Source organism: Gymnogyps californianus, chromosome 1 (assembly GCF_018139145.2).
Source record: "Gymnogyps californianus isolate 813 chromosome 1, ASM1813914v2, whole genome shotgun sequence".
NCBI classification, from domain to species: Eukaryota; Metazoa; Chordata; class Aves; order Accipitriformes; family Cathartidae; genus Gymnogyps; species Gymnogyps californianus.
Window position 1 is genome coordinate 141,804,069 of NC_059471.1, and position 14,298 is coordinate 141,818,366.

Sequence of the window (14,298 nt, forward strand, 5' to 3'; positions counted from 1 at the left end):
GGCTAGCTGCTAACAAATGAAAAAGATAATGCCCCTGCCTTCCCAACTAGGAGAATGAAGAGTCTCTCTCCTTTTCATGACTGCCAATTTCACAAAACTTGTAACCACTGTATCTGAAGACCCCTACCCCTCTCAAGTTTGACTGAAAATGGTAGATGGAGTCCAAATTTGGGGGAAAGGCTGACAGATGTGAATGAAAAGGCTGATTGCATTGTTCTTATTTCCCTAGGAAACCAAGGTAAAAGTGGTGCTGGTTGGAGGGGAGTATAATTTAAAATATAAGCTTGCCTGAAATCAGGGTAGATCTCAAGGATCCCTAGTGGCTCTTGTGTCTCTTAACAGGCTTTGAACTCTTTGTGACTCTGTAATTACTGCCTGAAAGCAGGAATAGATTTCTTAGAAATATGTCAGTAACTCTCCAGTTCTTCTCTTTCCATCTTTTTAAAGCTAGGTAGTGTGTTTGCTTTTCTGCATAAATTTGGGAGACAATTTTAGCCAGTTCTTTAAGAACCAATATGAATATATAACAATGTTCTTTCGTTATTTGTTACTAGTATTCATTGTTCAAGCAGCTTGCTTATATTTGACTCTTTATCGAAGACCGATACAAAAAGAGGCTTTAAGTGCTTCATCCACTTAATGCAATCTGTTGGTAGTTTTCTTTCGCTGTTGCATAGAAAGCCAAATATTTTCTTGATCCCTCTTATATTACTGAAGCATTTATAGAGTGACTTCTCATTACTCTTGATATTTTTGATATTGAATCTCACATTGTGTTGTGGCCTTTCAGATTTTGGTCATGTATATTCATGCTTCTCTCTGATACTGTGATGGCATGTTTCACTGATCCACTGCCAGCTCTCCTTAAGTTATTTTCCCTTTAGACCCATTTCCCCTGAGAATTTAGTTCCTTGAGAAGGTAGAAATCTACTTTTTTTCACTATTCTCCTGCCTTCCTTTTACAAGTGTCATAAACTCTGTCATTCCATCATCATTCCTGCCTAAGCTGTATTTCACCTTTTCAAGCAGTTTCTCTGTGTTAATTAGGATAAAATTTAGAAAGACTTTCCCTTCACTAGATTTTGCAGCATCAACAGGATGTCACTGACACATTCTGATGATCTGCTGGACAACCTGTGTTCCGCTGTAATCATTACCCAACCAATTGCAACCAGCTCTTTTACCCTGGATGATTTTGCCTCTTTTATTTTTCTCAGAAAAAAATCTCCAAATCTGCAAGAGCTTCAAATCCAAATTCTGTTTTCCCTGTTGGTGATGTATAGTAGGCATCCTACCATTGAAGCATTCATATTCTCATAGGTTTTTATCCGTAGAACTCTAAATTAGGTTTAATTTCCTGAACTGTAAGATTCCAGGATCTTCCAAGAACCATAAGGTTTTCCAGGTCCCCTTCTTTATACCACGCTTCTTATATTCATGTACTGACAACCAGCATGCTTGATCCATTCTATCTGGTTTTGTCTCTTCTATGACCCTGTAATGTATAACCCTATACCAAGTAGTTTTAGGTCCTCATCTAAGTGGCTGTGGTTAATACTTTCCTGTGAGCTTTTATGTCAGCTCCTTTCTTCAATCTAGTCTAAGGCTTCCCTACTAGGTTATAAAGCTAGCAGATAAAGAGAGCTTTTGGTGAATAAGCCCCTGACAGGGAAGCTGGTCTTTTAGATAACATCCTGCAAGTAACCATTCATTTATTTCCAGGACACATCCAGCCTTTGCCTCAGTCTTGAACTTCAATAAGGAGGAAGGGTATAAAGAACATTTGAGTTTACCTTCATCACCTGTCCTGTAATTACTTTTTCATTTTCTCAGGGTCATTCATGGCAAGGTCTATGTTGATAGGCAGAAGAATATAATAGTCAGTGGGATGGGGCAGGTAAAGTTGGTAATGTTTTGGCAACCTCTTGCATTCAGGCAAGATGATAGCAGATATCTCAGAAGACCAGGTGCCTTCAGCAGATGAGTCCATCTGAGATCCTCAGGGGGGAGTCACCAGTCACTGTCATCTTTTGATCCCTTTTGGGAGGCTTAGAGTTAATCTTCTGTGTGCTGCTCAGATCAAAGTAAAACTCTTTTCATTAGCATATTTTTAGAATAAGAGTTAAAATGTTAAGATTATCTTCAGGTTTAGGGAATACTATAAAACACACTTCATAAATCTATAAAATAAGACTGCTGAATATTTCTACATTTTGCTTATATGGAAATACATGCTCTAAAATTTAACAAAAATAATTGTTCTAACTTTCCTTTTCATGGGTTATAGTAAATCCATAACGAATGTAAAATAGGTACAAGTGGGACACATTACATACCCTTTAATTTCTTTTCTGTCTTTAAAAGTTATTAAATATTTAATTGTTATTTATTTTAATGGCTTATTGATGAAGGTTGTGGTATTTCAGCAAGAAGAGTATATAGTCCGTATCTATGGACTTTCTTATAAGACCCGAGAAAGAAAGGTATTCTGGCCATTCCTCCAAAGGGAAAAAGCGTGGAAGTGATTTACTTAGGATCCAGGAAGAGAGAAAATATCATAAGAGATATTTTTTCCTTTTAAAATCAATGGAAAGACTTTCATTAACTTCTTTCATATTAGCTTAGCCATCTCATGTTACTGAGGAGGTATTAAAGGATAAAGGTGGCTCCTTAGCTGATGTAGAAACTTGGGCTCATTAGAAACTAAGCCTGTGATTTGGAAGTCTAGGATCTCCATTTGCAAAAGAAATACTTCAGAGCAGTATCAGTCAATTTTTGTTTGGGTTTTGGTTTTTTTTTTCTTTTCTGTAAAGCAAGCTATACAGAAGAAATGTTTGCACAATACAGGCCTTGGAATCAACGTGTGCTCTAACTTGATCAACCTGTCATTTTGTTTTGCATCAAAGAAGCTTCTTCCATGTCTATGTCTTGTTTGTCATTAAAGCAGTCTTGTTCATTATTGCTGAATCAAATGTTTGAAACTACAAAAAAGAAGCAACTTATCTTCATGCACAATCTTTCAATTTTAGAATCAAGCAGATTGAAGATCAAGCTAACAAATAGGCCCAGAATAGAACTGTTGATGAAGTAATTAAAAGACTGAAGGACAGAGTGATACAAGAGGCAGCAACTATTAAGCTGTCTAGCTTTTTTGCCTACAACAAGCAATCACATGGGAAAATTAACACAGCTAGCTTGCGGAAGGTAGGAGAAATGTTAGCTATTTTTCTCTCTCCTGTACTTTTCCCAGAAAGTTACTTACTGTCTTAGCAGTGTGCCAGCTCACACAGCTAGAGTGAAATCCTCCAGGACTGTTTCAGTTACTGATGAGCTAAACAGGTCTCATGCAGGTTATTGTATGAGAAAGAATCTCAACTTGTCTTTAAAGACATAAAATTGTCATCCTGTAGCAGCATTACACCTTGAAAGCTTCAACTGCTCCCAGTTGTCAAAAGGAACATGTATGAATTGGGACTGGCAAGACACAGTTGGGACTCGGAGGTCTAATGTCAACCAACAACACACCTCTTATGCAAAGTGAGTGGGCATACCTTAAAGAATCACCTAAGACTTAAATCAGAGTCCTTAAGCCCTCTTTGCAACTCCACAGTGGTAGCTGGTAGGAACTGGATATAGGTAGGTGAAGAATAAGATTCTTAACAGATACAGCATGACACTTCAGGGAGAATGACCTAAGCTAATTTTATACCATCTTTCAGATTTCTGAGCCTCAGCTTCCTCTGCACCACTCTTGGACTGCAGTGTGGCTTGTAATTACGCTAGGACTAGGGGGCACCCCCTGGGGTCCCCAGCTGTCTTCCTTGCTCATGCTTGCTCTACTTTCAAAGGAGCCTGCAGTGATTGTGTCAGGGAAATCTCTGGACATCTAGTAGCATTTCAGGGCATAGACTGGTCCCCAACAGGAGACGAGAACCTTTCTGTAGCTCTTATTTGAATTCAGTGGATTTGATCATGTTGTAAATTTCCAATGGAATTATTTGATGTTGGGTGGCTTTTAATACTGGGTTAGCTGATTCGGGTACAGCATCTCAGTGCTGAGAGGATCCACAATGATACGAATGTATTGAAATTGTATAGTTTTGACTTGCCAAGACTTCCAATTGAATTTTGTAGGTGTCTTTTTTGAGGTAGGGTGTTCTGTGGTGTTCCCAGGGCCCATCACAGCCTTGATGGCTTATCTGACTGCATGTTGTGCTTTGGACAGACTTCTGAGGTCATGGATTTGGGATTGTAGTTGTGATGCTGATGGCACCCAGCTGTACATTTCTTTCTTTCCACATTTCAAAGCAAAATGCTTTGCTGAAAGTTGAGACTGGGCAGGAAAAGAGACATGATGGCAGTAATATTTCCCTAGTCTACCTAGGTTTAAGCAAGAGCTGCTGCCGAATAGTGTTATGACAGTAATGCGTGCTCTGCCCTTTGTCCGGGCACTGAAGTAAGGTAAGAGTCAGCAAGGGCCAAACCAGAACTGTACCTTTGAAAATGGCCTGCATAGTCCCTTGAGAAAGTTTGTCCCAATCTGATTTTACTCTGGTTCAGTAATAAGCATCATCTTCCCATCCGTGTACCATGGACTATACATGTTTTCACCAGCTACTGTTGCAGGGCCAAATGTACTGACTGTGAGGTGGTGACAAGCTGTTGCTTTTCTTTCTCTCCTTCTCAACACAGACTCATGAGGTATGTGCTCCACATCATATGACAGGATGAAGGCTATTACTATAGAGCCTTCCCTCGCAAACACTGTAGCTGCATTCAGCTGCACATCTTCTTACCCTCAGGTGGATATCTTTCTGCAATTGCGTGCAGGAAGTGAAATTGCTTTGAAATGAAGGGGAGGGAAAGAGGGAGGACAAAATACACAAAAAATTTTCCATTTTTCTTAATATTTTCTTGTTAATAATACACTTATTAAAAATGTGTTAAGCTGCAACCCTTCCTCCCATACAGATCTGACATCTGTGGCACATACCTTTGGGACATTGGCTTTGGTTGCTGCGATTTACACTACAATGTGATACCGAAGAGGCTTATATGTTGCCTGCAGCTAATGCAGTAACGTGCATTTTGTCAGTTTGGCAGAACAAACTCATTCTACCTGCTGCTTTTTCTTCTGCATTGGCTGTCTATGTACAACTCACATTTAAGATATTTGTATAGCACCAGAAGCTATTGAATGGTTAGTCTTTGTGATTTCATTGTTCTTTTATTACACTATGGATGATGCATTTCTCAAGTTTTGGCAATGCACAAAGGATAAAGAATCATCATATACCTGCAGTCAGGTATATGCATCACTGCACTGTGATGTTCTTGGACCCTGCAAGCTCACTGATTTGTTACTCCAGGCCAAGCCATAGAAGTGGGCAAAAGCTATCTTCCCAACTGGGAAGCGGATAAGCTCTGTTTATTTGTATAACATTATGTTACAGTGGCATTAAGGGAGTGAGCAGAATGCACCCTTACATTCCTCTGAAGGGTAATTGATCTTGGTATGCCTGAATAACCCAAAAATGCAGACATAGAATCACCAGTTAACCTTTGCAGGGTTATATCAACACTGTCAGTTCTCTGTGTTTTTCTTTACAGCTTACAGCACAAGGACATCTTTTAGCTGCTTGCCTGTGGAGTACCAAAGGCAAGGTGTGAGGTGGGTTAGTGAAGGGGGATGCCGAACTCCACCTCCTTTACCAAAGAGTAATGTAGAACCTCGGGCTTCACTGGCCTGGCTGTCCTAGGAACTGGCCAAGTAGGCACAGACCCTGCCTTTCCACCTTTGGACTTGTCTAATTTTTAATAGAGTTCAAAATCAGGAAGATGGTAACTGAAGCTCTGTCAGGGGTCCTGGGGTAACATCCACCATTTGTATGTGTGCCTTCACTTTTGTGAAGGATTACAATATCTCCTCCCTGTAAGGTTGTCATCAATCCTCTTCCTTTAAATCAGACTTAGAAACTATGCCTTTTGTGGGCCATTCAGCACAGGACAATGACCTAGTTGTACAATTTAATATGACTTAATCTTGTATGCAGTTTTGGCAGAGTTTTATCACTTTTTTTCCTCTAGATGAAAGTGCTAATAGTTGAGACTGTAGTCACCAACATTACTATTGTGACTGATTCTCTCCAGCTTTGATTGGATTTGTGCGGCCAGATTTCCTTATCGCTACTGTTAAGCATTTGATCTGATGGTAAATACTTGTTCAACTGAACATAAAATGTGGCTTCTTATCCAGAAGCTTTACATTCGTAGAAAGGAATGATAATTTGCTAATTATTCTCATTTTTTAACACTCCTTACGCTGTTCAGCTATTTAATGATTTTTTTTCTTTTATCTGTACAATTAACTAAACTATAATGACAAGAGTAATCACTGTAGGAACACTTGGAAAGTCAGGACAGAGCTGTGCAGGATAGTTACAAAGAAATACACCCAAATTGGGAGTTACAAAGCAGCTGAAGGAAATGAAAAGTTTTGGAGAAAGCCCTCAGCAGCAGCAGGGGCTGCCACTACAACTCTTCAGGGAAACAGGAGGTGGGAAAAGTAGAAGAAAACCAGGGACCCCTCCACAGTCAACTGCCAGGTAACATTAAGAGGGGCGCAATGGGAGACTGACGCCACTCCAGACTGCCACACCTCTTATATGCAGAGAGGTAGAGGGTCTGCAAAAAAAAAGAGAAGGGGACATGGGAGTGTGTTGGGTTTGTGTGGCAGGGTTTTGGTAGTGGGGGAAGGGCTACAGGGGAGGCTCCTGTGAGAAGCTGCCTGAAGCTTCCCCGGCTCCAAGTCGGACCCGCTGCTGGCCAAGGCCAAGCCAGTCAGCGACGGTGGTAGTGCCTCTGGGATAGCATATTTAAGAAGGGGAAAAAGACTGCTGAAAAACCTGTAGCGGAGAGAGGAGAGGGATGTGAGAGAAACAACCATGCAGACACCGAGGTCAGTGAAGGAGAGGGAGGAGGTGCGCCAGAGCAGAGGTGTGCCAGAGCAGAGGTTCGCCTGCAGGCTGTCCCCGTGCAGCCCATGGAGGTTAACAGTGGAGCAGAGATTCCCCTGCAGCCCGCGGAGGACCCCATGCCGGAGCAGGTGGCTGGGCCCGGAGAAGGCCGTGACTCCGTGGGAAAGCCCATGCTGGAGCAGTTCATGGAGGACTGCAGCCCGTGGAAAGGACTCACGTTGGAGAAGCTTGTGGAGGGCTGACACCAGTGGGAGGGACCCCGCACTGGAGCAGGGGAAGAGTGTGAGGAGTCCTGCCCGCGAGGAGGAAGGAGCAGCAGAAACAACGTGTTATGAACTGACCGCAACCCCCATTCCTGCCTCCCTGTGTTGCTGAAGGGGAGGAGGTAGAGGAATCAGGAGCAAAGCTGAGCCCAGGAAGAAGGGAGGGGTGGGGGGAAGGTGAGGTTTTAAGATATGGTTCTACTTCTCATTATCCTACTCTGATTTGATTGTAACAAATTAAATTGATTGCTTTTTCCCCAAGTCGAGTCTGTTTTGCCTGTGACCATAATTGGCGAGTGATGTCTCCCTGTCCTTGTCTCGACTCAGGAGCCTTTCGTTGTATTTTCCCCTCCCCGTCCTACCGGGGGGGGGAGGAGTGAGTGAGTGGCCGTGTGGTGCTGTGTTGCCGGTTGGGCCTAAACCATGACAGGGAGGAATGTAGGAAGATCAGAAAGTTCCTTGCAAAAATTGATTACCTAAAATGGATCCCCAAATCTGCTTTGAAGAGCAGCAATGCAGAAGGAATCGTGCCTTCCACCTCGCTGCAGCTGTATGTGGTTCAGGGGCCTGAATCCATTCTGCAGCATTTCTTGTCCAGGAGGTAGTTGAGGCAGGCTTGTGGGGAAAAGTGGTAGCAGCAAATTCTACAAATGACAGTTTTCCTCCAGTCTGCTAAATGAGTTAACGTCTTTTCTTCTGGCACTTTTTACTTTCCAGGTGAAGTTTAATCTTAGCCTGTCACTCGATGCTTTTGCTTAAAATGTCAGTCTCAAAAATATAGTCAAATTTTACTCTCTGTCTCTTTCTGTATAGAATTGAAGTTGTACAGAATAGATCTATATTTAAATGGCTTACTGTAAATGTAAGGAAAAGAGATCAATTTTCAGAGTAATTTCAAGTTGAGCCATAGGATAAAACACCCAGATATTTAGTATTCAAAATGGCATATTAAGCAAGAAAATAGGCCATTATATAACTTATTTTATTTCTCTTCTAACAGGTGTTGGAAGATCATGGCATGCCAATGGATGACAGTCAATTTAATCTAACAGAAAAGCTAGGGTTACCGGATGGGAGGGTTGAGTTATCTGGATTTTGTTGCAATACTGGAAGGTAAAGGAATTTTAACAGCAATAAAGAAAAACAAACCTTTCCTGGAAGATCCAGAACTTTTCTCTTTCGAGGAAAGACTATTGATGAAATTAGGAAGAGATCAGTCATATGATTTTTAGCACACCAATGATCTTCCTGTCTGTAGTTCTTTGGCGCCTGATCCAGCTAAGCTGCTGAGTATCTAACTCAGGACAAGAGGGAAGCTGGAACATGCGGGATGTGAACTAAATAAAGGTCCACAGATAGGTGCCATGGAGTTGTCACTAACAGATTGCAAAAAGTAACTGACTGATTGCTCTGCCTTGAGTAGAACCTTGTCCTCAGCATTTCTAACTCTTATTCACAGTCTTGGAATTATGTTGTATCCTAAATTACAGTGGATGATTTTATAGTAGTGATGTCCGGCAACTTTTTCTATTCAGTGTAAAAAGCCAGAAGACAGTAACTAGTCCTTTCAGGAAAGAAAGATCTATTAGTAAGCCATTAGTGATGAGTTTTAGTGGCAGTATATACAACTGGAGCTCTGTGGTGTGATCTGGTTACTTATTGGTTTAAGTCCTGCTTTTGAATGTTAAAGCTGTTAAGGGACGTTGCTACTAGAGAATGCTGAAATGTGGTTATCTATAAAGTAACTGGTAGTTTTATTAGAGTATCAAGAATCCCAATGAGAGTGCAAGGTCTACTGTTTGTGTAGATATAGAAGTTTTGTCCACCCATATAATGAGGATGTGGTCTTCATTGATTTACTGTTGCTGAGGAATGAATACCAGAGAAATGTGTTCGTAATTTGGGAGCACATTTATTCACCTCAGCTACTTGCCTTACCCCATCAGTAATTTCACTGATTTCAAGGCACTGTAAGTAAGGGTTTTGATTTTCAGCTCTTAAAAATGAAGCTGATGGAATCTGAAATGATTTCTTAGGGTGGAACACTGAGTACAGACTAAAGCTAGTAAGTAATTATTCATTTCTCATTTCTTTTATACTTATGCTTTAAGTCTACATTTTGTGGGTAAAATTCTGATGCCACTGATGTCAATGGCAGTTTTGCCATTGGCTTTAAGGCCTGTTTTAACTTCCATATTATGCCTCTGTTATTTTTTTCAGAGGTGTGCATTTACTTTTTTCACACTGTTACTATTATTTTCTGCCGTCATTATTTCTCTTTTAGAACTAAGACAAGAGGGAGAGCTGACTTGTGGCTGACATAATATTCAGGTTTTTCTTTATTCAGGCCTCGAAGTTTAGAAGTTTGTGAATATATATACAGCTAATCATCTGTCCACCAAAATATGTGTGCCTTCATCCAGTAGCCTAATAAAAGATGTTTGAAACAGGTTAACCTCGGGGAAAATGAGTGTGCCAGCTCTTTGATTTAAATCAAGAATCAACAGTGTTTTGTCTGTATTCAAAGTTTTTGCTTTTGCCAATTATGAGAATCATGGCTTTTCTTTCCATACGTTAGTATATCTCATAGTTGTAAAAGGAAGTGTGACCCACATTTAAGATAAAGTAAGTGTCAGAAACCAGAAGACAAAGAAAAAACCCTCCTAACTTTTATTTTTCAATGATTTGTGATTCACTGGGGTGGAGGGTGCTCTGTAGTTACAGAAAAAGAGACTTGATTTTCTTCTTCTAAGCTTTAGTGGGAAGATAACATGAGTACAAATTTTCTTGACTAGATTTCAATAGAAACTGGAATTGAAAAAAGGGAAGGATAGTGCATGTCTGTAGGGGGGAGTAGGATTTAAAGGGTAAAATCAGGAGAAGTTAAAATGATGCAGTGAATACTATTTAGTGATTCTTTGGAGTAGTTGTACAGGCTCTTGTGTGTTGGTGTATGTAAATCTTTTGAAAAGAAAAGAAACATTCCTTTAGAACAGACCATTAACTTAGCATTTTTCTTAACAATCAGGAGTAGGGTGTAGTGAAATGTCAGTGTGTACATTTTTCTTTGCAAGTTTTTCCCATTTTAAAATCTGACGTGAATTACTTTACTCCTCTATATGGCTCACATGTTGCAGAAAAATTCTAAAATGCTCAAGAGGCTGCAAAAGATGCTTAGTCTCTTTTTCCCCAGAAGCAAGGCAAAATAGGTTCCTAGAGTATCACTGCACAATGAGCAGAAGGAATCAGATCTGGAACGGTGACCAAAATAGGTTTTCTATGGCCTAAAAGTACTTTAGCCCTTCAGGACTGGAAGTACATGGGTGCCCTACTGGGCAGCTGGCTGTCGCCCTTTCCTGATCCTGCTGGGCTGTGGTATAATAAACTTGTGACAATATGGAGCTGCTGTTTGTGCAGGACTGAGTCTTGCGAGAACAGAACATCAGGCGAAATAGTTTCAGGGGTGATGCTGTGTTAAGTAAGTCAGGAGTGTTTTGATGGCAGATCTCCTGAAATAGCTCACATCATTGGTTCAAACCAGACGAGGGCTTAGCCACGACAGAATTGCTCCAGGGCAGATGGTCTAGCATGCAGCAGTTGTCCTACACAGTCAAAGATGTAACAAATTACTTTCTCTGACACTGTCTGCAGCTCCTGTGTTCCGTCACTGAGACAGACGGGTGGTATGACAGCAAGTCACGGCTTTCACGGTGCTCTTTTTCTCCTCCTCCAGTCTGATACCTCCCTTCCTCAAAACAACCAGGCACCAGACAAGGCTAAAGCAAAAGAAAAAGACCTTGTCTAAGCTGTGCTTTTTTCAGTTGAGATTATCTTCTTCACCTTGTGGTGGGAAAACTGTAGCAGCTGAGGCCATTACTGTAAATTGGGAGGACACCACTAATACTGCTTACAGCTATTGGACTTTGTCATGTTTAGGCTGTAAAGAATGTGGTTGCAGGGTTTCTTGTTTTGTTTATGTTATATTACTGTGCTATTTATCAGATATGTTTAATACCATCTTTTCAATGTTTGCTACACTTTGATTTCATTATTGCAGATGCCAGATTGAATGGGCCAGGAGCTACATTATGTAACAGCCCAAACCACAGAGTAAATGATGCTAAATGTCACTACATGACTGCTGAAGAATGTCTCAATCTACTTAATGATAAGCTGATGGAAGTCTATGGGGTAAATACATCGAGCCATGGTTTGCTTTTGGCAGTGAAGCTTGTTATTTTGATACAAACATTTGTTTTAAAAGTTGGTTTGGAGGAGCTGTCAGGAAAGTGACTCTAAAAATTATATTGGATTTCATGTCTTCTGTGTTCTCAGAAACTTCCAGTTCAAATACATTCAGTTTTCAAGACAAAAACTTTTTCTTTTTGCTAATTGTCTTCTCTGCAGCCTCTGCCAGGAAAATAAGATCTGAGTTATTTTTTCCCATCCTTTTGTGAGTATAGCTATTAAAGATTCTGCAATTGTAAAAGAATAACTCTGTACTACTCATTCATGGAACAGTCCATCTATTCATGAGAATGATCTTTCAAGAAGATGTTCTTGAAAACTCTTGTTTGCAACAGAGTGATCTTAATCAAGAGTTGTTTTCCAGCTTTTTTGCATTTATTGTTTTCTGTAATTACCATTAGAATGTACTCCTTGAATTCCCACCATGGATATGCACAGAGTAAGAGAGATCACATTTTACAAAGGAGAGAAGCCACAGTCGTTACGCTTTTGCTCAGTTCATCCCATCCCATCCCATCCCATCCCATCCCTGTTCCCTGGAAAAAGTGGAAAGATCAGCATTCAGGAAAGGGATCCTCTTTTCAAACCAGCTTGGACACCCCTAGCAAAGCCAATCATATCGATCAGCATTACTTCAGATTTCTGCTAGAAATGAGAGAAGGGTAGAAATGAGGTGCCTCTCAGTATAGTACTGATGGAAAGTGGAGGTTTATTTGTAAATTTACTTGGGGGTAGCTTTTTGATGCTCCCTACTTTTGCTCAGTTCTATACATGCTTGAGATGAAAGCAGCAAGACTGCAGTTTGCTGCAGACTATCCCAAGTGTTTAGTAAGGCAGTACTATAAATTCTTTGTATTCTCAAACTGCGTTAAAATATTTGCCTGTTGTCAAAACAAGTCTAGAGCAAACATTTGTTATTTATGTTTAAAAATATGTAGTTGACATGTTAAATATATTTAGTTAAATATTCCTTGTTAGGACACCTATTCTGCCTTCCGTGAAACAGACAGTAACCATGACGGTATCATCAACACGCTTGACTTTCGGCAATTCTTGGACAGCTTTCTGCTTCGCCTTGGAGATGAGGAATTCCTGCTCCTACTTGGTTTGTTGGGAATGAACCTGACCTCCACGTTAAATTACCAAGAATTGTCAACTGTTCCACACCCAAGAAACTAAAGAGGTACGTTCTCGGCTCATGCTATCTCACAACTAAGGAAGAAAAAGTTGTGTAGTACCTACAGTAATCTGATGTGTTTACAGAAATGAATATGCTGTGTGAAAATTTGTATCAGGTATAACTGAAAAAAGATAGTATTAAAATATGTCTTTATCAAGATGAAGTTGGGTAGCTTTACCAAGTTCCCGGTGATTTATGACTCCATTAAATCACATATTGAACCCACCGCTAGGTTAAAATGCCAGAACTACCCCTGGGGACTGCTTAAATCTGTAAGGTCAAACACAGATACTGGTGCCTGAGTTGGAGCCTTAGAGCTGAGGTGGCCTCCAAACTGAACAACTTTACTGCATCTTCCAAGCATGCAGAATTGGGGACATGGTTTGGGAATCAGATGTCATTTTGGATTGAGGAGCAGCCAGAGTATTACCTCTCTGGCACAGGGTCTATCGGTTCTGGGACTAATATGGTTGTCAGTGTACATTACAGTAGCCCAAAGCCTCATGCTCCAGACCTTTATGCCGCCAGGGCACTGAGTAGACAAGATCAGGTGAGGTGCACAGAAGCACTGAGGCACTGTGGAGTGGGTGGAGGATAGTGCTGCAGCTTCCCTTCCTGCAAGAAGTGATGCTGCTTGAAACATCTGGAATTCTAAAGTTTAAGCTTAACTTTAATAATAAATAGTATTTAGGCACTAAAAATTCATTCTAAAAACTCAGTGTGAAACTCTGTTTAACTATGCAAGCAGAGATATATTTATAAAAATAATGACAAGATACAGCAGGACTGAAAAAGCTCCTGATCAGCAACTCATCTCCACTGTGGCAGTGAAGATGTGATATATACACATAGGCTTATTTCCCAGTTTTTATTTGTCTCTTACAGCATTACTGTTGGCTCTGATGTTAGTAATATTTATCTGCTTGGTTTGTTTTTCTTTTTTCCTGAATTGGACAACTGAGTGAATCAAGGACATCAGTCTAAAACAAGAAAGGAAACTGATGATGATTGTGTCTTGCTAACAGTTGGAGTCTGAGACCAATTACTGTCGTGCTTTCATTTCTGTTTCAGTTTGGACTTAGCTAGAAATTGAAACGTTTTGAATTTAGCTCCAGAATTTCCTTGTTTCAAAGACTATTACTCTTTCAGAAGTCCAGCAAAGAAAATACAGTGATTGAAAGCCTTAAGAGCACTTGCATTTTCCTAGCTAAGTTTTTAGACTATTTTTGTTGGTTGATTGTTTAGGCTTATGGAATCTTCTCTCAAGCAGTGGGAGTGGGGAAAACTCAGAAGGATCCCAGGCACCTAAAATAGTTTAATGTGGCATTCATGCTTCTAAATCCAAACGGAGCCCTCAGCAAAGGCTGTCAAGGCCCAGAGCCCCAGGAGCTCAGAAGTGGCTGAGTTTGCAGTTCTCGAGGACCTAAGTTCTGGTCTGCACACGCCATGAGTGGTATCGGAAGTCAGTGGGTAGGTCAGATGTAGTTACTACATCTCGCCTGGTCTGCAGACCCAATATTCCTCTGCCTCTCGTCTGAGAATCTTGGTCCAGGGAGCGTGTTCCTGGAGCATGGCTGAACCAGGCTCTGAAGCCATATGTCTGCAGCATTTGCTTACAAAGCAATAGCTG

General features: G+C 40.7%; 1 protein-coding gene across 1 annotated transcript in view; it reads left to right on the forward strand.

The window, feature by feature from the left end:
- The window catches only part of EFCAB6 (EF-hand calcium binding domain 6), a 108,555-nt gene that overhangs the window by 51,901 nt on the left and 42,356 nt on the right, over nt 1–14,298 (forward strand). The window contains 6 exon segments of the mRNA XM_050897913.1: nt 1,834–1,897; nt 8,241–8,300; nt 8,302–8,353; nt 11,298–11,431; nt 12,467–12,639; nt 13,414–13,475. Coding sequence (XP_050753870.1) covers nt 1,834–1,897; nt 8,241–8,300; nt 8,302–8,353; nt 11,298–11,431; nt 12,467–12,639; nt 13,414–13,475 — 545 coding nt within the window.